The sequence below is a fragment of the Hibiscus syriacus genome, unplaced genomic scaffold, assembly GCF_006381635.1.
Source record: "Hibiscus syriacus cultivar Baekdansim isolate YM2019G1 unplaced genomic scaffold, ASM638163v2 tig00116964_pilon, whole genome shotgun sequence".
Taxonomy (NCBI): Eukaryota; Viridiplantae; Streptophyta; class Magnoliopsida; order Malvales; family Malvaceae; genus Hibiscus; species Hibiscus syriacus.
The window spans coordinates 2,493,989-2,514,686 of record NW_024063489.1 but is presented as its reverse complement, the minus strand read 5'-3'; the positions used below and the strand labels follow the sequence as shown (position 1 = coordinate 2,514,686).

The 20,698-nt window shown below is 34.9% G+C and overlaps 4 protein-coding genes across 7 annotated transcripts; 1 reads left to right on the top strand and 3 right to left on the bottom strand.

Annotated features, from left to right (window-relative positions):
• The first annotated feature begins 4,510 nt into the window (after positions 1 to 4,510).
• On the top strand, positions 4,511 to 8,015 carry LOC120190843. Its single transcript, XM_039193880.1, has 3 exons — positions 4,511 to 4,756; positions 4,827 to 5,007; positions 7,962 to 8,015. The coding sequence occupies exons 1-2, from the start codon at positions 4,583 to 4,585 to the stop codon at positions 4,950 to 4,952; spliced, it is 300 nt and encodes a 99-aa protein (XP_039049811.1). The 5' UTR covers positions 4,511 to 4,582; the 3' UTR covers positions 4,953 to 5,007; positions 7,962 to 8,015.
• Positions 5,081 to 8,817, bottom strand: LOC120190840 (probable rhamnogalacturonate lyase B). The gene is made up of 15 exons (XM_039193877.1): positions 8,678 to 8,817; positions 8,182 to 8,303; positions 8,037 to 8,096; positions 7,811 to 7,930; positions 7,591 to 7,710; positions 7,289 to 7,430; positions 7,013 to 7,183; positions 6,744 to 6,899; positions 6,564 to 6,670; positions 6,384 to 6,474; positions 6,166 to 6,307; positions 5,923 to 6,079; positions 5,692 to 5,808; positions 5,439 to 5,565; positions 5,081 to 5,368 (listed from the first exon to the last, which is right to left on the bottom strand). Exons 1-15 carry the CDS (start codon positions 8,717 to 8,719, stop codon positions 5,123 to 5,125), a joined length of 1,920 nt encoding a protein of 639 aa, XP_039049808.1. The 5' UTR covers positions 8,720 to 8,817; the 3' UTR covers positions 5,081 to 5,122.
• Positions 8,818 to 9,608: 791 nt separating this feature from the next.
• Positions 9,609 to 15,177, bottom strand: LOC120190839 (rhamnogalacturonate lyase B-like). Of its 3 annotated transcripts, XM_039193874.1 has the most exons (16): positions 14,850 to 15,177; positions 14,350 to 14,429; positions 14,080 to 14,201; positions 13,742 to 13,792; positions 13,427 to 13,546; positions 13,212 to 13,331; positions 12,694 to 12,835; positions 12,273 to 12,443; positions 11,985 to 12,140; positions 11,804 to 11,910; positions 11,277 to 11,367; positions 10,953 to 11,094; positions 10,714 to 10,870; positions 10,320 to 10,436; positions 10,108 to 10,234; positions 9,609 to 9,994 (listed from the first exon to the last, which is right to left on the bottom strand). In XM_039193874.1, exons 1-16 carry the CDS (start codon positions 14,929 to 14,931, stop codon positions 9,752 to 9,754), a joined length of 2,028 nt encoding a protein of 675 aa, XP_039049805.1. In that variant the 5' UTR covers positions 14,932 to 15,177; the 3' UTR covers positions 9,609 to 9,751. The 3 variants fall into 3 exon arrangements, with proteins under 3 accessions (XP_039049805.1, XP_039049806.1, XP_039049807.1); XM_039193875.1 differs by lacking the exon at positions 14,850 to 15,177 and having other exon boundaries at positions 14,073 to 14,201; XM_039193876.1 differs by lacking the exons at positions 13,212 to 13,331; positions 13,427 to 13,546.
• Positions 15,178 to 15,877: 700 nt separating this feature from the next.
• LOC120190841 (XIAP-associated factor 1-like) lies at positions 15,878 to 19,663 on the bottom strand. 2 transcript variants are annotated; one of them, XM_039193878.1, is made up of 6 exons: positions 19,518 to 19,663; positions 19,354 to 19,438; positions 18,339 to 18,474; positions 17,437 to 17,574; positions 17,223 to 17,344; positions 15,878 to 16,224 (listed from the first exon to the last, which is right to left on the bottom strand). In XM_039193878.1, the coding sequence occupies exons 2-6, from the start codon at positions 19,401 to 19,403 to the stop codon at positions 16,065 to 16,067; spliced, it is 606 nt and encodes a 201-aa protein (XP_039049809.1). In that variant the 5' UTR covers positions 19,404 to 19,438; positions 19,518 to 19,663; the 3' UTR covers positions 15,878 to 16,064. The 2 variants fall into 2 exon arrangements, with proteins under 2 accessions (XP_039049809.1, XP_039049810.1); XM_039193879.1 differs by having other exon boundaries at positions 19,354 to 19,414; positions 19,518 to 19,624.
• Between the last annotated feature and the right edge of the window lie 1,035 nt (positions 19,664 to 20,698).

Below are 20,698 nucleotides of genomic sequence, written 5' to 3'. Positions count from 1 at the left end.
TGAAAAACAAGTTTGGAAGGATGAAATCATTAGAAAACGGTTAGTACAACTATTTACTCGAAAATATAATCAAAAGTAAGCAATAAGGATCGAAATGTTACCTTAAAATTTAAACTTACCCTTTTCGTTAAAAAGACAACTGGAAATTACCTTAGCCCGACTCACTTACCTGTCTCCAACGGAGTCGCCAAGTTGCCGGAACTGTCTTTCGGGTGGGCCTGGAATTGGGCTTCGACTTAGGAAAATGGATTAGGACTCGCCACCGATCATTTATTTTAAAACAAATGAGTTGATCAGATACCTTATTTCTTACCTGATCCGCGTCTTACCAAAGATGTGTCGAATTTTGGAGTCGGTTACAGTCAAGGAAGGGTTAACACCCTTGAACTGCCCTTTAAGTATTACGTAATTTTCAGTTGTCTTTAATTAAGAGAATTAAAAGTTTAAAGTAAAAAGGGTAAAAATTGATCCAAATTGCTTACCTTTGATTGATTGAAATACCCTTAAAAATAAAGATATTAAAACAAGTGAAAATGAATAAAACAAAGGAAATAAAATAAAGAAAATAAGAATGAAAATAAAAAAAGTAAATAAGCAAAATAATAAAAAGTAAAATAAATAAATAAATGAAATAAGGAAACTAAAGGTAACATACACATAAAAACGAAAATACCAAAATAAAAAATGGGTAAATAAATGAAATAAATATGTATAAAAAATAAAATGTTAAAGAAAGAAAGAAAAAAGATAAATAAATAATAAGAAAAATGCAAGTAATAATAAATAAAGAATAAAAGATAATAACGAAAAACAAATAAATATATATAATAATCAAGTATAGAATAAAACAAACAGATAGAAATAAATATATATATACATATAATAATAATAATAATAATATATAATAATAATAAAATGTAATATAAAAAGATAAAAAAATAAAAAATGAGATTACGAATTGAATTTAACAGGGGTTGAATTGAATTTAACAGGGGCTAAATTGAAAAGCAAAATGAATTGAGTGGCCAAATTAGAATAAAATCGGGGTTTAAATTCGATTTAAGGGGTAAAATATAAGCCTTTGAACGCAGATGGACCAAAAGTGGGACTTCCCCACTAATTCTTGAAAACACGCGGACCTAAGGCTTCCTGGGTCAGGTCAGCGGGCCGGATCAGGTCCAATATAAAAGTTAAAAAAATTAATTCTTCATTTCTCCTCATTCTCGCCAAAACGCCCCTCCCCCATTTTGCAAATCCTCGAGATTTTCAGTATCCGAACACCCTACACCGTCACCGTTGATCGACGACGACCACCGGTCGGCAAAACACGAAAAAAATTTATTTTCTAAAAGCTTTTCCCCTCCTCGTTTCGAAAATACAAATAATTTTTTTAGATCAAGCCTCGAGGATAGTAGATCTAGGAACGAATGTTCGAAAAATCCTCTCCACCTCTATCATTGGCTTTTTTTTCGAATCAACCAAAAAAGAATATGAACAACACGCATACAAGTGGAAATCAAACCGAAGGTAAAAAAAATATTACCTTTTTATTTCTTTACTTTCGAATGTTTGGTTCAATTTCTCGTATTTGCTAGTGTAATCGTGTCCATTGTGTGTGGCTAGTTGTGTTTATTTATAATACAAAAAAATGCCCCATTTTTAGTATTGGATCCCGAGTGAAACTCGGCTTGTTTGGTTGATGAGAGTCCTGTTAACACACGTTCGTTGTGCTTGTTGAACATGCGAGAAATGGTCGTGAAAAGAGGCGTGCGGTTGACCGAGAAGTGGCGCTGGACGAGGTGGGAGCACAAGGCACACTAGGGTTTCTGGAAGTCCCTAGAGCTTGGACCGGTTTGGGTTACTTGGAGCGGGTTCGGGTCTGGCATGTTGTGGGTTATCCTGTTGTTTGGGTCTTTGGGTTGTTGTACATGCGGGCTCGTTGGGCCACATGTAAATATTTGTCAGGCCTACAAATGTAAAAAAATGAAATTAATAATATTATATATATAATATTATATATATATAATATATAAATATTATAATAGTGAGGGAATGACGAAATCATGTGTCTACAATGTCGAAAATGTTTGGAAAGTAAATTATGAAAATACCCTTATGAAGTAAAAAGATAACGAAATTGACCCGAATATTAGAATTAACCTGATAATTCATTCTTGACCTAATAAAACTACAGATTCACCAACTAAACTCCTGACTTGTTTGGAAGACCTGTAAATCGCTTGGATGACCTGAAAATCGGTTCCTAATCCTCGAGATCAGTAATAACTAAAATAGCCCTAAAAAGCCATCATTTTTCTAATAGACTACTTATTCACTTGATAAATATTCGGTTTGTTCAGAAACATCCTGATTACCGATTTTAATTCCCAAGCGGTAAAAGATTTAGAATTTTCTGAGTTTGGAATAATCACCCGATGATTAAATTACTAGAAATGATATATATATATATATATGAATGAATCAAAGAAAATGATTGGAATACCCTCGTGCTTAAAATGACAAAAAATTAACTTTAAATGTTGATATAACCAAAATACCCCTGAATTTTAGAAGGACCGAAATACCTTAAACTCTAATATGACCGAAGCAATATCAAGTACAAAAATGACCCGACTACCCTCATGATCTAGAAATAATTATATGTTATTGTATAATTCTGGAAACACCGAGAAAACCTAAGTATTATATCGCCTCTAAAGGTTGTGGAGTACGACTCAAGTACGTCGGTTATCTTAGAGATTGTTGCAATACATAAATAAATTAAATATCATCGAAATACATATAGTTCCTCAAGATCCGTTCAACGATGGTTCTGAAGATGATCAGTTTGACTAGTGTTATTAGTATTAAAGTGTGAGTATTCTTGAAGTGCATCGATTTGAGTGGTTGACAGGTATCACAGTGGTGGGATTTATTCAGTTCGAGTTGATATGATATCATGATAAATCGACATGAATCTTGAATACCGTAAATCATCATTTCACTCTTATTGGATTAAGTTGCTAAGAATCCATTAGAAATTAAAGTGCCTGAAATACCCCTAATGGCCTAAATAATGGAATCGCTTTGGTTATATCTGAAATCTTAATTTATTATGATGTAAAGGTTCCTAAATACCTTTCTGATACACCTGAAATCCTAAATGGTCTTGAAGCATCAATCTCTAAATGTTTGTTTAGATCCTTTAGCAATTAAACCCTTTTAATAGAGACCTCGATCCTGAAATCTGATCAATTTTGTGTAAGTTCATATTTTCTATTCCTGATAATTTTCAGGCGCCTTCGGAAAATATCTGGATCCTCTAGTGTGTTCCCTGTTGACAATTTTTTTCTAATTTATCTAAAGTATGGTTTCTGATATCTGGTTTCTGATTTCTAACACAAGATACAATTAGCTCATGATTTCTGATATTATTGTCTGTTATCTGATCTGTTTTATTTAGGTACTATCTGGGTAGATGTCTGGAGATTCTGAGGTTCAACTAGCTAGTAAATCCCTTTTGTTATAATCATTCATATTGGACTCCTAGATCCTAGGGTTAGGGTAAGTCCTTATGAATGTCTGTTATGGAGTATTGCATTTGGTATACGGTTGGAGGAAAACTATGTATTTTAAATAAAAACACAACTTTTGTTTTTTGATATTACCGGTTCTATCTGAAACTGTTTTATTGGGGTACTGTCTGGGTAGACATTTGGAGTCTCTGAGGTTCAGCTAGCTGGTAAGTCCTTTTTGTTATGATCATTCATATTGGACTCCTAGATCCTAGGGGGTCTAAGGTAAGCTCTTATGAATGATGTCTTGAGGATTTTCACATGGAGTATTCGGATGGAGGGTACTACAATGATTTTAAAAAACCTATTTTACTAAAATAATTACTACTATTTTTCAACTATGATTACATTTTACTCTGGTTTTGAAGGAACACGCTAGACGTCTGTTTCAATCTTTGAATCTGATCTTCTGAATGTTTCCTCTGAGCTATAATCTACTTGTCTGTTACCTGAAGAAATATCAGTGGAACCTCAGCTCTTCACAGAGACTTGTAGATGTTTGAATCAATAAGAAAATTTTTATGCTTGTTATTTATCTGCACGTCCTTCAACATCACCTGGTAGTTCTGTATTACAGAGTTTTCCAAATCTCATTTTGTTATTCACCATTTCAGGTTAAAAGATTGATCCAGTGCAGCTATTGACTTCAGTAATGAGAGTTCCTTCGGTTTTGCTTATAGAGTATGGTACAAGTGTAATTAGGGGGCATGTAGGTCACATTTGATTTTTATATTGAGTCTGAAACTTTTATGATGGGAGATATGAACGGATTTTGTTTTATGATTTGAAAGATTTCTACACTTATATTTTTATATGTTTTAATAAAAATTTTAAATTTTTCAGTTATTTTTATTGTGAGTCGCTTTAGTGATCCTAATGTGATACATCGGATTAAATCGGGTCGTCAGTAACAGTATGGGGTTGTTACACTAACCTTTTTCCTTTTCAGTCTTTATTATACGCCGTTCTCAACCGCTGCTTTGCATTTTTTTTATAAAAAAATTGTCATGGAGGAGATGAAGCACTCGCCACCGCTAGACACTTCAACAACCACTGCTACAGCCGCCGGAACTGAAGGGCAAGGGACTTCTTTGATGTCTCGACTGAAGAAAGATTGCTTAGCTTTTGGAGTTTCTTTGCAAGAGGGATTTCGATACGTTAAAGCAACCATAGTTGGTCAGGTAGGAAACAGAACCGAAAGCTTTTATATAGACCACCCTTTTCTTTCAACTCTATTTTTTTTGGATGCAGGCAAAGAAGCTGAAAGCAAAGGATGAGAAGGAAGCGGCAACAGCCGACTTGCAACCTCAAAAATTGCAGGTTGAAGCAGCCGATGAAGCCGAGAATAACAAGAAAAGAATCTACAAATCCATGTAACCAAATTACATAACTATACATTCAAGTAACACGTTGCTTTCTTTTTCATACAGTTGTAAATATAACCCCTTTGTATTATTTCAAGCTGGTATCTGTAAATGTAAAACTTCTTCATGTATGAGAAATGTGTAAAGATAATTTTCTGGTAAATATATACAAATCCAAAGCTTTCAGGTGGAACTAGAAGAGGGACATTCAAGCCTTATATAGTCATACATGATCCCCTGAAGGGAATCAGTGTTTATTGCTTGTGTCAAAAAAATGATATTCTCCCCTTCCACAAGCTCAACGCCACCCACGTCTATGTTATAAAGTCGGTACAGCCCATGAATTCCATGCCTTGCAATTGTGTTATCATGCCCGATTGGTCCAGTGGTGAACAGAGGAGGGTCTGATTTTGGATCATTGACCCGAACCTGTTATATGACATTGAAAATACGTTTCAAATTCAAGCTCCAAAATGAAATAGGCCAACTGCATATTTACCTGCAATTCAGCTAGATGTGCAGTTGCTAGGGCCAGTCTCAATTTGTAAGTTCCAGTATGATCAACATCTTGGAGCGTGAACTTGATTTGCCATGTAGTTGCTTGATAAGTACCATCTTTTTTCTTCCTGTGATTATTTTTCATCTTTCTATTAAGCAAAGTTGTAAAAATGAGTTTTTTACCTATGAATATTAAAGAAAAATGAGATTTCTTTCCAATTGATGAATGGAAAATAAAGTTGGAAGAGGTGTACCTGTTAACTTGTGCAAAGAACCAGTCATTTTTGTATTGACTAACGCCAATTGTGAAAACCAAGTCCCCATCAGGATAAAGATCATCGTATCTTTCCCACAACCCATATTGTCTATACCTGGCCATCACATACATTTTGATTTTTCCATTGAATTTCAAGTGAATTTGGCTCATTCAAAACCATCCCAACACAAGTACAAATGTAAGTTCATGCCAATATGATTTAACTTACCTGTCAGGATGGTTGACATAAAGTTTATTAATGTACTTAGGGTCGGGTTCCGGAATGTAAAACTCGGCCACCGAACGATCTGGGATGCCGATTTCCCACAATGTAGGGCCATCTCTTGGAGGCTCGTATATCAGATCACCCACATCAATGGAACAACCTGCATTGGATATCATTGGAGGTGAAATACAATTGACAACAACAATAAAATATAATACCTTATTTTCATGATTCAGAAATCGAAACCTTCTGTAATGTTAACCACAACATCATATCTGTAATCTCCAATGAAACCAGGGACCCATGCAAAAACATTATATGCACCAGTCCTTATATTATTGATTATGAAGTTGCCATCATCATCTGCTCTGGTCCAGAATTGATAACCCTGATCAAACAATTTGTTACATATAATTAGAAGCTTGTTCACAATTGATGAACTTTTTGTTTTAGAATTCGATCACCTTGCATTCTCTTTGCCACGATCCGACATCGCCTGTTGGTGCCAAGCCTATATAAGCACCATTTGCTGGGATGGATTCATATCTGACATACCTGAATAATGTCAAATAATCTGTGAATTATTCAGGAAGATTCACAGTGACACTAATACATGCAAATGACAGAAACTGAAAATATGGAACCTGTCTTGAACTTTTAGCCTGCCGCATACTTTACCCCGTTGATCCGATTTCGGAAAATCCTCTGATGCTGGAAAACTGTAGGGCCAGTTCTGGGTCTCCCTCTGCATCTGAAGGCCATAATTGTACAAATTCTTTTTCGTACTAACAAAAATATATGGGAAGATTCTATCTTATCCAAACCTGGTTTTTAGCATCTTCCCAAAGGGAAAAACAATTGTCTTCACTTGATACAGAATTCAGATACAAGAAAACCGGTCCGAAAACCTTTTTCCATGGCTCCCCCGGGTTGAGCTTCAGCACCAAATCCTCTCCAGCATAGTGAGCACTAAGAAACATCTGGTTTTATCATTTAGAAACAACTTGATATAATTAGGAATCACCATTAAAGACCAACAGAATATAATGAAACATTGGAGAACTATGTGTTTAAAATATTAACTAGTACTTACTGCAAGACAATAAGGGCCGACATGGGATGTCAGATTCTGTTTGACGGGTCCACCAGACCTGAATTCACTGCTGGGAGTAATTTGCCAGAAACCAACTGGGGGGTTCATGGATATCCACCCATGGACTTTTAGATCTTTGTTCTCGGATGAATATTGATACTTGTCATCAACCTGTTCATCAGTCAATCAAATATGAAATATAAATGAAAATCTGTTTGAGATACTTTTAAGCCCTTTTGAGTTATTTATCTGTTATAAACCGAAAACAAATATAACCTCTCCTCTGAACTCCGGCTCCACAGGATTGACAAGCAGTACGGCTTCCGGGGTTGCCAGAGGTTGGCCTCGGTCTGGTAACCGGTCATCTGGCAGAGGCATGAATCTTTGCCTGTTGTCTGCTACGGCCATGTAATGAAATCTAACATTTAAGTATCAAAGTATTCAATATTTCATATGATGAACCATAGCTTTACCAAACATGTCAAACTAATATCTGACAAAAATCTACAAATTTTCTCCAAGACAAAAGCCAAATGTAAAACCATGAACAAAACCAAATATGGAGGATGTCTCGTTACTTGTCTTTTCTGAGCTTGAATACAATTCTGACTTGTGGAAGATTGAATGGAGGCCATTCCTCTAAGTGTTCAAAGATGGCATAGGAGTAGAATCCCGACGAATTTCGAAGCATTATGAACCTGGAAAATCCATCATTTGCAGCAAAAGTTATGTTTGTTTGCCTTTGCTGATTAATATTTTGTATGAATTGTCTTAAACTATATTAGTGCAAGCACAGACCTTTTGTCTAAATTCAAGGGAACAACACTACCCTCCAGAGAGAAATCCCACGTTCTTGTGAACGAAACCTCCACTTGATCCTCATTTTCTACTACAACCTTAAAACTTGTTCCTTTAAACCTGTATGGTGCATTCTCAACTTCCATCATGTTAACTTCTAATATGTCGTAAAATAAGAAACAGACACAGGAAAGTGCATAGAATAAAAGTGAGATGGTGCGCGTACACGTCGAATGTTCCTGTTGTCCCTGTACTTCCTGTTTTACTCCAAACTAGATCCCAAAACCTGTCAATGGCATGGGAAAATTAGCTCTAAAAAGAACAATGTTTGAAAGGAAAATAGCAATGGTGATGCTATGGGTCGCTGTTACCCTCTATTAACTTCCTCATCCTCGACTTCAAGCAAGTTGTCGGTGCCATTATATTGTATTCCAGTGACAATCCCGTCAGGATTTGATATTGTCACTTGTAAGATTCCATTATCCAACACCACCTGCAGCGATTATCATGTTTAAAGCAAGAGATAACTTTGTTTAAACTTTTCAAAGACATTAACTAAGAACTTCATGGTCATTCCCTTCATTTTCCTAGAAATATCCGTATTCAACACATTTGGACAAGGATATGGGATAATATGACTCTCCAAAGATAAAAATAAATAAACTTAACACATTCAGGTGGGACACATACTCGCATTTGACACTCACACTCGGGTCTAAGTAACATAGCCTGTACCTTTGTTCTAACGAGTTTCAAACAGGCACAATGATTACAAGACAGGGTGGAAAAACAGTCCCAAAAGTACTTTGAAACCAAAGATTATTATGATAAAACTTCATAGTAAACAATAAGTTTAATTAAAATTACATAATGATCTTGAATATGCAGTTGCACCCCTGGTGATGACATGGTTTGCCTTTTCTTAGCTCTGGAACTTCAGCACGGCTCTTATTTCTCCACAAAATAAGTAGAAAATGGTAACCATATATAAGTTAACAATTGAGAAACTTCACGTGTAATACAATCAGAAGCCCTCCTGGATAAGCTACTTGGTAGATGCTTAAAGGAATCTGTTTCACCTACTTTGTTTTTAACTTGGGGGAAAGCATTATTTTCCTTTACTTGATCTCTTCAGGTTTTAGCAAACTGCAGTTGGTAAGCTTGATAATGATTTTATAGAAATTGGATAAGGTACTGTAATTGCAAGTTTTAACATGATTTGAGATATCCCAGAGTTTTGTGCAAGGTTTGCTTGAGGCCCAAACATGGATTGCAGGTGCCTTGAGGGTTAAAATTCGGCTTCTTTGGTTGTCTAACAAGCCAAATTAAAGTTGGAAATGCGTTTATCTTAAATTGTCTAAACCTCTTACATGACTGAACATGGCTTCACATGTTATTGATAAGCTTAATGGAACTCTGTGTTGAAGCAAAAACAAACGAACCTTTTGAAGGGACAAAAATGTTAAATTCTTAAATTAATGGTTCAAACCAAAATGATATGCTAAGGAGAAGCTCCCTTTTAATGCTAGCTGTAGTAGGATTTGGAGGAACAGGGATGACGAATTTATAAAATGAGAATAAACATGAGGCGTTGAGAACAAGGAATGTTTCCAAACATACGATTAAATTGCTGGATTAAAACAATACGAAATGTAGATTGAAAAATGCATACATTTAATGGAAAAGAAATCCAGGAAAGAAACCAATCTGGCCAAGAAACATCAACACCTGCTTATTTGCTGATAAAGGTAACTATTCTTCTACATATAACAAGTACACAGTTACATTACATATATCCATAAATTATTTTGGCTACGGATAAATCCGGCTTTATTCCTTTGCTTTACCATTCATCACTTTACTAATCATCATTCACAAGTATAACATTTATCAATTAATAAACAGATCCTACTAATAATTCTAATTTATACCTTTTCCGAATTAACATGTAGTAGGAGGACCTTCTAAACGGATGTAATCATACATGAATCCTTGGAAAGGACCGTTGCATCTTGGTTGTTTCAGAAAGATGGTATTTTCCCCTTTAACAAGTCTAGTACCAGGTATGTCCACATTGTACAGCATGTAGATCCCATGAATTCCGTGTCTCGCTATTGCGTTGTCCCTCCCTATCAGTCCAGTCGTAAAGAGAGGACGATTTGAATTTGGATCATTAACCCGAATCTAGAATTGCAGAAAAAAGTTGAGAAAAAATGGTTTTTCCATAGGATAACTGAACTAAAGCAACAAAGACTTTGACTGGCCTCACCCGTCAGCAATGTTGTGTAGTTGTTTACCTGCAATTCAGCTAGAGTGGCCGATGCAAGTGCCACTCGCAATTTGTAGATATCATTCCGATCCACATTATCGACGTCAAATTTGATTTGCCATGTAGTTCCTTGATATGCATTATTTCCTATCTTCCTGAGATTTTCAATAATTACTCTACCATTAAGAGAACGACAGATCACACAAAACAAAACTGATGCTATAAGCTGTACCAGTGTACCTGACAACCTGTGCAAAAAACCAATCTTTCCTGTAATCACTAACACCAATTTTGTAAACCAAGTCTCCATCAGGATATAGTTCTGTGTATCTGTCCCACAACCCGTATTGCCTAAACCTGCCGGTGAGGGAACCGAAAATGAGAACTAAGAACATTTTGAGGAAGGAATTTGCATAGCTCCAAATTCTTTGGACTGTGCACATCAAATAAGTAAACTCGAGAGAGGTTCTCCAAATTCCATATTACACGAAGCATATGCAAAAAATTCTTAAAAAGACTAACGGAACAAAAGCATCTTTGAGAGGCTGGAGTAAAAGAATAGGTGCTGTTCAAAGTATAAACTCGAGTTCATCATATCACAACTCTTTAGAGATTGCAAAAGAATGCATCTAACCTGTCAGGATGGTTGAGAAAAAGCCTATTGATATACTTTGGATCGGGATCAGGAACATAGAACTCCGCAGCTGACCGATCAGGGATGCCTATTTCCCACAATGTTGGTCCATCTCTTGGGGGTTCATATAGAACATCACCCATTTCAATGTTACAACCTGTACTTGATATTACATAAAACATATCATGATTGTGATATTAGTCTACTAATGAGTACATCAAAGTATGAAAAGCAATTACCTGAGCTTATGGTAATGACAGCTTCGTGTCGGAAATCTCCAATAAACCCAGGGACCCATGCATAGACAGTGTAGTCACCAGGGCGAATATTTCTAATGGAGAAAAAGCCATTCTCATTTGCTCGGGTCCAGAATTGGTAGTTCTAATCAGAAGCATAAAAACAAAAATTACTATCTTGAAGAGTGATTAATTACACAGTTAGCATCATCAAGAAAATTACAATCACAAAGCTTAAATGTCAACAGAAAAGGAGTGAAAGACAAAAGGTATCAGCTACTGTTGCATGCTTCATGGAATTATAATATGAGTTTCAAGCAATCTTACCTTGCTTTCCATTTGCCACGAACCTGCATTTCCGGGAGGAGCCAAGCCTATATATGCACCACCAGCTATTACGTTCTCATTGCTGATATACCTAGATAGAGTAATAAACAGAAAAAAAAAAGTAACTATTACATTTACTTACAAAGAAAAACAGCGGATAAAATTAGAATAGGAATCAATATTTCATTTTTGATGGTTCGAAAAACATGAGTGGATAGAACAAAAGTGGAAGTCTAGAACATTTAATCATTTTAGCTATTTTCCTAATTCACAAATTTAGAAAATGCAGTAACAGTAGCAGTATCATTATTGCAGTTATTCTTGATATCAAGATTACTGCTATTAATCATCTTGTCACTTTTCTGATAAGTGACTCAATGAGCACAGGGCAGTGATATATTCTTCTAATAGGCTAAAACAAGCTTCTATTGAAAAGTATGTCCATCTAAATCACGTCACCCATCTGTGCTTTGTGAACCTCTAATAACTAGGTTATTAGAGATGTAAAATTTATCTTGCATGCATACCTGTCTTGGACTAATATTCTGCCATTAACATTACCCCGTTGATCTGACTTCGGGAAATCCTCCGAAGCAGGGAAACTGTATGGCCAGCTTTGGATTTCAACCATCATCTGCAGATTAACCATACAATTATATTCTCGAAAGATATCAACGCAAAAAATATAAAGCATTTCCAATATCAAACCTTGATTTTAGCATCCTCCCACAGCCAAAGTGGATCATTTCCATAGGCTGCGGAATTAAAATACATAAAAACAGGGCCAAAAACTTTCTTCCATGGTTCCCCAGCTTCAAATCGTGGAACCATATATTTACCTGCATAATGTGCACTAAGAAACATCTGCAGATGCCATTTAAATCAAGAGTTAATGTAAAAGTTTATGATCATAGCAAATAACTTTTTACTGAGATAAAGAAACAAAGTGATGTCAATTTCTTTATTAAGTACCGTTGTCTGAAAAAAGGCACTTACAGCCAGAGTGGTGGGTCCTACATGTGAGCTTAGGTTCTGTTTTAGGGGCCCACCAGATCTGAACTCGTCACTAGGTGTGATTTGCCAGAACCCAACAGGTGGGTCAAAGCAGATCCAACCATGAACCCGAAGATCTTTGTTCTCACATGAATACTGATACTTGTCATCCACCTGAAAATCAAGAAGTCATATCAAACATGTATTCCTGCGTGCATGCTGATATGGCAAAAGCAATCCTAATAATAACCAAGCTAGGGCTAGAGACTTCAAGTTAACAAGGACAAGCAACATATAAACTTTGTCACATTGGAATAATGAAGTTTGTAAACTGTTCAACAATCTACTTGAAAAGAGGTTACTGCATATGGAAGAGAAAATAGCCAAGACAAGCACACAAGGAGAATGGAAATGCCAAAGGTACCTCTCCTGTTAGCCTCTGATCCATGGGATTGACAAGTAGGACTGCTTCTGGATAAGCCAAAGGTACACCTCTTCCATTTGATCGGTCATCAGGGAAGGGCATGTATCTTTTCCTGTTATCTGCTATGGCCATGTATTGAAACCTGTGATAATTCAGAAGTCCACACAATCAACCAACTTTAGTTATTCAAAATTACTTCACTTAAACCATACATTGGTGGCTCAAAGACTCTACATATGTTTGAATCAGCTCAAGGTCACATACAGCTGTTCATTCCATTTCATAACCTATCTAGGATTAGTGACTTGCATCACTGGCCTTAAACAATAACTGGAAGCTATCTTTTAACGGTATGTGAGAACATAATTCTTATAATCAAACTCCATTTGACAAGGATAAAAGCCATATTTCTTACAATTGCATTTCTGGACAAAAGAATTAAGTTTATTTCTTAGAATATTTCACATGAAATTGTAGGTTTTTTAAAGAAATTCATTACTGAACAATTAATTTGTTACTTGTCTTTTCTGAGCTTGAAAGTAATTCTGGTTTCACCAAGCTCAAAACCAGGCCATTCCTTGAGATGCTCGTAGATGGCATAGGAGTAAAAGCCTGATGAACCACGTAGCATTATAAACCTGGATAAAGATGTTTATGATTAATAGTTTTTCTTTTCTTTTTTTTTTTTTGCTGAAATCTCAGTAGCAAAACTATGCATGGTTTAAGCACGGACCTTTTATCAATATTTAGGGGAATGTACTTGCCCTCTAGGGAGGGGTTCCAAGTTCTTGTGAACGAGAGCTCAACTTGTTCCTCATTTTCCACTATAACTCGAAAACTTGTTCCTTGGATTCTGCAAAGTGATAACTCTTGCTTTGCACTTTAGTTGACCACAATAGTAATTCTTTTATGAAATGTTTAGAAAGCTATTTGGTATTCCAAATAATAAGAGAGACACTTCTAGAAATCAAGATCTGTCCTAATGAAATTAAGTTGAATTGTTACATTCTGATTTTCATATATGAAGAGAAGAGGAAAATGTACATACACATCAAATATTCCCTTGCCTCCTATTTCATTCCAGTGCAGGTCCCAATACCTACAATCAGAAAATTTTAGTCAAATAGAGACGAAAAGCTCTGGTTAGCTATGATTTGATTAGGAAAGAAAAATAATATATATATATATACAAAGTACGTAGTAAATTTTCTATATGAGGACTACCAAAACTTGTTTGTAATATTTTCCCTGAAAAAACTAGAAAACCTCGTTGCCCTTAATCTACATGGTCCAACTTATATCTTGATTTAAATTTAATTACATTAATTCCATGTTTAGAAATCCCTATTAATAAACAGCTGGGGAGATAGCTGTAATAACACACACCCTCTATTAGTTTCCCTGTTTCGAACTTCAAGCAAGTTGTCAATCCCATTATACCGTATTCCGGTAACAATGCCCCCTGGTTTTGATAATGTGACTTGAACTATGCCATTATCCATCACCACCTGCACAAAATACCATTTACAATCATAACCAACTCAAAATCTGTCAGATGTTAATTTCTATAAGATGCCAACCATTCGTGTATTAGGCATATCAAATCCCATCAATTTCAGGAATACAAAATGAAAAACGACACAAAAATTAACTTACATAGCAGTCTTGATTATGCAATCGGACTTCCTGTGTAAGCATTGGAGCACAATTTGTATCCTGATTCATGTTCAACGTATCTGAAAATACTAAGGGTTAAGAAACAGTTTTATGATAGGATTAAAATTTAGAGAAATAGAAAAATAAACCAACAAAACAGACAAATATTTTGAGGCTTTTGCTTACAGAACAAAGCAATCTCTTCTTAACCTAGGATATGCATGTAAGAGTAAGAAGACTATATGGCTATATCATAAATAATATCGTGAAAATGTCTAAAATTAAATGTAAATTTTGAATATACGATCTTGATCAATGATCATGACTTGGTTTTTCTGCTTCCACGTCAAGCATTTAATATTGCCACTCCCTTTCTTCATTGAAGATGGTTTCAATCAAATCCTTTTCATTTCATTTTCATTTCAAGAAGAAATTTCGAAAATAAATAAAAATCTTCGAGTCGATAAAACTGAAAGTGGCAATTTTAAAATTTGAATTACCTTGTCTTGCATTTCCAGTACGACTTTTACAGCCACCACAGTCACTGAAACAATTTATGATCCTCCCCACAGTGCTCGTCATGGATGATCCTCTGTCACGGTATCAGGCTGTTATAAGATCACCGTACAAGAGAAAAACGGCGGTAATGGCGGTGGTTGGTTAATCGGAAATATTTTCAATGAAGAAGCGGCAGTCGCAAGCGATTGATCTTCGGCTACGGTAATGTGGCGGGTATGGGTTTAACAGTCGAAGGCGCGTGATTGATTTCACGATGGAAATGGGAAAACGAATTTACTTCTTTATTTTCTTAAAAATACAATAGCTCCGTAAAACGATTTCGTTTCGGGTTGATTGTTCAAACATCAAAACAATATCGTTTTGGACGACCAACTCACTGTTCAGCGAAATTTTGATATTTTAGTTAAATCCTTCCACCTTTATATATATTGTAAATTTGTCCTTTTTACTTGTTTATCTTTTATTGTAATCCTTATTAATCTGTATTTTTTGTAATTTAATCTATCAACGTGTATAATTACGTTTGAGCCCTTCAATTTCTAGTTTCTTTCAATTTAGTCTCATTTTACATATTAATTACTATTTTAACCACTGTAAGTTCCTTTTCCTTCAATTTAGTCCTAATATATCTGTTTAAGTTTTTAGTATTATTAACAATTCAACATCATTTTTCATGCTTCATTTATTTTTAAAAAATAAGACTAAATTATTTTCAAGGTACTTATTTTAGACGTGATGGGATGCATTAATTTTCTCCGCATGTAACTGACTCCAACTCCTAAACTCCATTTTGATCATGATATTAAGAGCATATCAAATTTGAAGATATTCGGTAATATCTAACACAAATGACCGAATAACGACTTCATCTCTTGAAAAAAAAGAGTCGAGATTTTTTTTTCAAACCACCTCAAGCAACACAGTATATGCATGAGAAAAGAAGGAAATATTTCAACATTTCAAAATATTTTTCTGTTACTATAGTGATTATAATTAGGAATTACAAAAAAGGCAATAGTAATAGTTTCATTTTCATGTACATAAATTCAGAAGTGAAGAAGCAAATATGGCGAAGGGATTGACCATAAATTATCAGAATCTGAATCGAGTTTTAAAACATCAAGTAGTATACGCTCTAGGATAAATTTGAGTTACAGAAGTCGAATACGTAAGCTCTCAAATTGACTTACACAAAGCTAAATTACCGGACCGGTCTCCATTGTCTTCTGGAAAAAAAGTGATCCTAATAAAACAGCAATGCCAGCTATTGCAATTGTGAATAAAAGTCGTCTCCGTGAATATTCAGGTGGCTGCCTTCTCTGAGCACCTTGCTCCCTTTCAGCTGGCCTCACATCCCTAAACATAGGTCCCAAATCCATGAAATTAAACCTGTGATACTTGGTACAATTCTCTTTAGACAATGCAGAAAACAAAGCTAAATCCTGATGCAGTTTTCGGATTACTAATAGAAGTGTGCGCCAAATATTAGCAGTAAACATCATTACTATTAATTGAAGTAGGTTCGATTAATATCCAGGTGAGATCAACACAAGTTCAAATATGTACTATTTCCTGGCCTATAATGGATTATGTAGTTCTTGTGATTGATGGTTATGTTACTAGGATTTAGATATGAGCATCTCGCAATGATATTTTCCCGACAAGGATATATATGTTCAGTTCCTTTTTCTATGTACTTGGAGGATCTTGAAGGATCATACCCCCATACCCATGTCCATCAGATAAAAGTATTGAACACGAATACATAAAAAAGAGTTAAAGAATTGGAGCAACATAGCTTAATGGAAGGGGTGGGAAAAGGGCAAAAATCACATGGCATATACAACCCTTGATTAAATGTCACAACCAGGGTTTCAAATCATGGTCGCGGTCGCATTTTCGGTCATTTCGGGTTTACCGTGATTGTGGCTGTCGCAGGCGCTATTGCGGCCGTCGCGGGCACTATTGCGGGTGTAGCGGGTAACTCGGACGGCAGCGAAACCGCTATTTCGCAGGCGCTATCACGTTTTCGGACCGTGATTTGAAACACAAGTCACAACTATGTTCATCCAAAATGCAGCATTAGACACAATTTCCCAAAGAACTAGCTCTTGGTATGGAAATACATTCAATAGAAAGCAATGAATACTTTTAACATAAATCCTCCTCAGATAACTGAAAGTTACTAATTACCGGACTGAAATTTGCGAGTACAAAATGCCAACTTGCTACTAGATACTAGGGAGACAAAATATAACTTCAGAGCATAGGTCATCAGTCGTAAAAAAAAATTGTGGATAAACAATAACCTATTCCTACTGGAACATTGCAATTGTAAATTATAGCATGTATACCTGGAAGATCCCACATTGTCTTCTGGAATACCATTACACTGACTTTCATGTTTATATCTTTCTCTCAGTCTAATGTATCTGTTACACAGATGACAGAGCTCTGTCCGGTTCCCACATACTTCCTGAAATAGCAAAGCAACATCAACATTATAACAGTTTCACCTAGTAAAAATCATTGGAATCCTTTACTGAAAAATGATTAAAAAATTAGTACCTGATGCTCAGCCAGATCAATAGCAGGCAATGGAAACTCACAAAACTCACAAGTAACAATCCTCTGGGGGCAATTTTCACCTTTATGGATAGCTAGAATTTCACGTTCCATTGTCTCACTACACAGTGAACAGGTAACCTGCTTGATATACATGGAGTCGATAACACCAGAAATGTTAAGACATGCTTTTACTATGTTAGATTTAACAGTAGAATGTAGATGCACAATAGCAAATGCACTTGCACATTAGGTATCGACATACAAGCATGACTGAATCAACAAACAGATAACCAAGACCCCTAGACTTGTAGTTAACTAAACTTATCCATTACCATCAATGTTAAAGGAATAACTAGAATCTTTGTGTTCTCTCTTATTTCGCTTTCAATAACATTTCAAACCTTCATCGACAATAAGCACTTAACTATGACTTGGTTGAACAATTTCTACCTTACAGTTATGATCTTAGAAAATAGTCTTCCCTTGACAAATTCATGCATTGAAACCCAAAAGAGATAACTTGAGTTTAAAAGGGGGGACAAGAGAGAGAGCTGATATTAAGTCGAAAATCCTTCACTAACAGGCTTTATAAATTGTCCATCAGATCAACTACAAATCCTAGACCAATAAGATGATTTGGGAACCTCGGAAATATAGCAAAGCCTACAATTTCTCCATAGATTTTATTTAGAAGAAAAAAACAGCCTAATAATCCAAATTTTAGGCACATTTGAATGTTACAAATTATTGCTGTTTATTAAGAAACCTTCAAGGGTAAGAGAATTTCGTTTCTCTAGCACAAATAGCACTGAAAAAGCCATAATAGTGATGGGGAAAGAAGATAGATGAGAAAAAGCAAGTTAAAGAACTAATTCATTTGTAAAGAACTAGACAAGACTTACAGGAGCATGGGTGTTTAAGAAATGCTCCTCAGCATGCTTTTTTGGGACCATGTCACCACAAACTTTACATTTTTCAAGATTACGAGAACAATGAGCATAATGCAAATCAATATTTGAAGAAGGTATGGCCCTGTCACTGAACCATCAAAAAGGAAAAATACTTGTTAAAGAGTTTTTCTGCGAGGAAATTTCCATAATTATTATATATTTGAGTAAGAGGAACTTCTTCCTCATAAAACTGAATTAGAGAACACATCATTGCAACATCAAATTAATTAGCAAATACCAAGCACTTCAAACCAGAGGCATACATCAATCAAAACACAACTCAGAAAATGATAATGCACTTCCATCTTGCAAGAAAACAAGACAGTAGACAAACCTCGGTAATCTTTCATCGACAACTCACCTTCCTAACCGTGTAAGCACACTTCACTGATGTCATTATGAATTACGAGCATTCATAATAAATAGGAAGAAATGAAAGCTTCAAGCTTTATTCAATATATGCAACACAGTTCCCAGCATCAAGAGGATTGCAAAGTTATAGTCAATAGAAAACTAGCAAAAGCAAAACAAAACACCAACACTTATGTTGAAATGTTCAAAATTCCCGATAATCACAGTCAAACTTTAAAAATTCAATGGAATTTCAACTATGGGTAACGACAAATGCTCATGAAGGCATAAACGCATCAAATAAACACGATTCGGGTCCTGACAGACATCAAAGCAGATAATTCAACTAAAGTAATTCCCTCTCCAGCTTGATTTGGTTCACTTAAATTACTAATCATTTCTTAATAAATGGAATTCTAGAAAAATCAGGCAAGAAAATTTCCCACAACGCCAATAATAAAAAAACAATTTTTAAGCATAAAGACAATCTGAGCCGATATAAGAACAGAAACAAATGAACTAGGATCCCGAAGACAAGAAACATGTTGCGTTTAAAATTGAACGAATGGAAATTAATTCAAGAAGAGGATCACGGATTCATGCTAATAATAAATACCAGTGATCGCACATGCTGGTGGTTTCGTCCGAAGCTATTGCCATAGCCATTCGCTCAAAATCTTTGGTCGACAAAAAGAAAATTCCTAAATCAATTAAAAATAAAAAATTGAAATCGGATGCAATAATTAAAATTCCTAATCAATGTTAGCAATTAAACTAAACCTGCAAAAAGCCCTTGATTTTCGTAGGAAACCCTCCTCTCCTCTTTCCTTTCTATTTTCTTTTTTCCCTTTTTTGCCCAAAATTTATAAGGGAAAGAAATAAAATAAAATTTTGGAGCGAAGACAGAGAATTACGTTGATGAGTACCTTGGTTGAACAAACTTAGATGAATGACTTTGGGGCCCACACATATCATCCTTTTCTTACCCACGCGCCCCCAGTGGCGGTTGAGTACCACTATTTGCAATTTGGGAATTGGGATCATGGCGTTCAAAATTTGCTGGACTTATATTTCATTATTGGGCCTTCAGCAATAAGCCCTACAAAAATAACTAACTTTTTTATTCACAAATTTACACAAAATTATCAACATAAAACTGTAGGAATATATTACATAGTTTATACACTATTAATTAATGAATAAAATATAAACAAGTAAAAGAAAAAAAATAAAAACTAAAATAGATGGTTTCCATACCAAAAAAAGGACACTAGTCTTTTCCCTTTGCGCTTTGTCCTTTGCCATATTAATATTTAATCATTTATGTATTTATCCAATTACTCATACTTGAAAACGTGCACATGTTTTCGCGATTGCATGTGGACTGACTTATTGTGTTCGTCTTAACTAATAAAACAACAAAAAATAGTATACGTATCTTTCAATAATTAGAGTAGAATTTAAAATATACGGATATTAATAATTCCTGACAATTTTGACTGCTGAATCATATAATTATTTTATGCTGCGATAAAGATTATTCTTTCAACTTGCGTCTAAGAAATTTTAGCTGAAATCCAACATTTTGGCACCAATTTAGATGGATGTTCAACGACATTAGTTAATTATTTTTGAGTGCATATAAGTATATTATTAATAGTTAGGAACGGAGTTTGAATATCAATTTAAAAGGATAAACTCTAATTAACAATAAAAATTAGGGTGGAAAAAATTAAATTAAACTAAAAGTATGAGATCTAAATATTACAATTTAAAATTTTGAGTTATATATTGATTGTGGTATAAGATTAAGTTGTGTCATTGTTTCCTGAGTTTTATTTTATTTCTCATAAAACGATTTTTATCAATTATACACAAGTTCTCAAATATGTTTATAATTAATTAATTTAATATAATAATTATTTTAACTGGGTTTAGTGTTTGTCTTTACTGAGAAGGAT

Excerpts from the sequence above, each read along its gene's own strand:
- LOC120190839 (XM_039193874.1), bottom strand. The coding sequence starts at position 14,931 with ATGACGAGCACTGTGGGGAGGATCATAAATTGTTTCAGTGACTGTGGT. Across the intron at positions 12,836-13,211 it reads TTCAAGCTCAGAAAAGACAA|GTTTCAATACATGGCCATAG; the intron begins GTAACAAATTAA and ends GAATTATCACAG. Across the intron at positions 12,444-12,693 it reads ATCAGAGGCTAACAGGAGAG|GTGGATGACAAGTATCAGTA; the intron begins GTACCTTTGGCA and ends CTTGATTTTCAG.
- LOC120190841 (XM_039193878.1), bottom strand. The coding sequence starts at position 19,403 with ATGGCTATGGCAATAGCTTCGGACGAAACCACCAGCATGTGCGATCAC. Across the intron at positions 18,475-19,353 it reads ACCAGCATGTGCGATCACTG|TGACAGGGCCATACCTTCTT; the intron begins GTATTTATTATT and ends TTGATGGTTCAG. Across the intron at positions 17,575-18,338 it reads TCTTAAACACCCATGCTCCT|GTTACCTGTTCACTGTGTAG; the intron begins GTAAGTCTTGTC and ends TATATCAAGCAG.
- LOC120190843 (XM_039193880.1), top strand. The coding sequence starts at position 4,583 with ATGGAGGAGATGAAGCACTCGCCACCGCTAGACACTTCAACAACCACT. Across the intron at positions 4,757-4,826 it reads AAGCAACCATAGTTGGTCAG|GCAAAGAAGCTGAAAGCAAA; the intron begins GTAGGAAACAGA and ends TTTTGGATGCAG.
- LOC120190840 (XM_039193877.1), bottom strand. The coding sequence starts at position 8,719 with ATGTCATCACCAGGGGTGCAACTGCATATTCAAGATCATTAT. Across the intron at positions 8,097-8,181 it reads GATGAGGAAGTTAATAGAGG|GTTTTGGGATCTAGTTTGGA; the intron begins GTAACAGCGACC and ends TGCCATTGACAG. Across the intron at positions 7,931-8,036 it reads ACAACAGGAACATTCGACGT|GTTTAAAGGAACAAGTTTTA; the intron begins GTACGCGCACCA and ends TGCACCATACAG.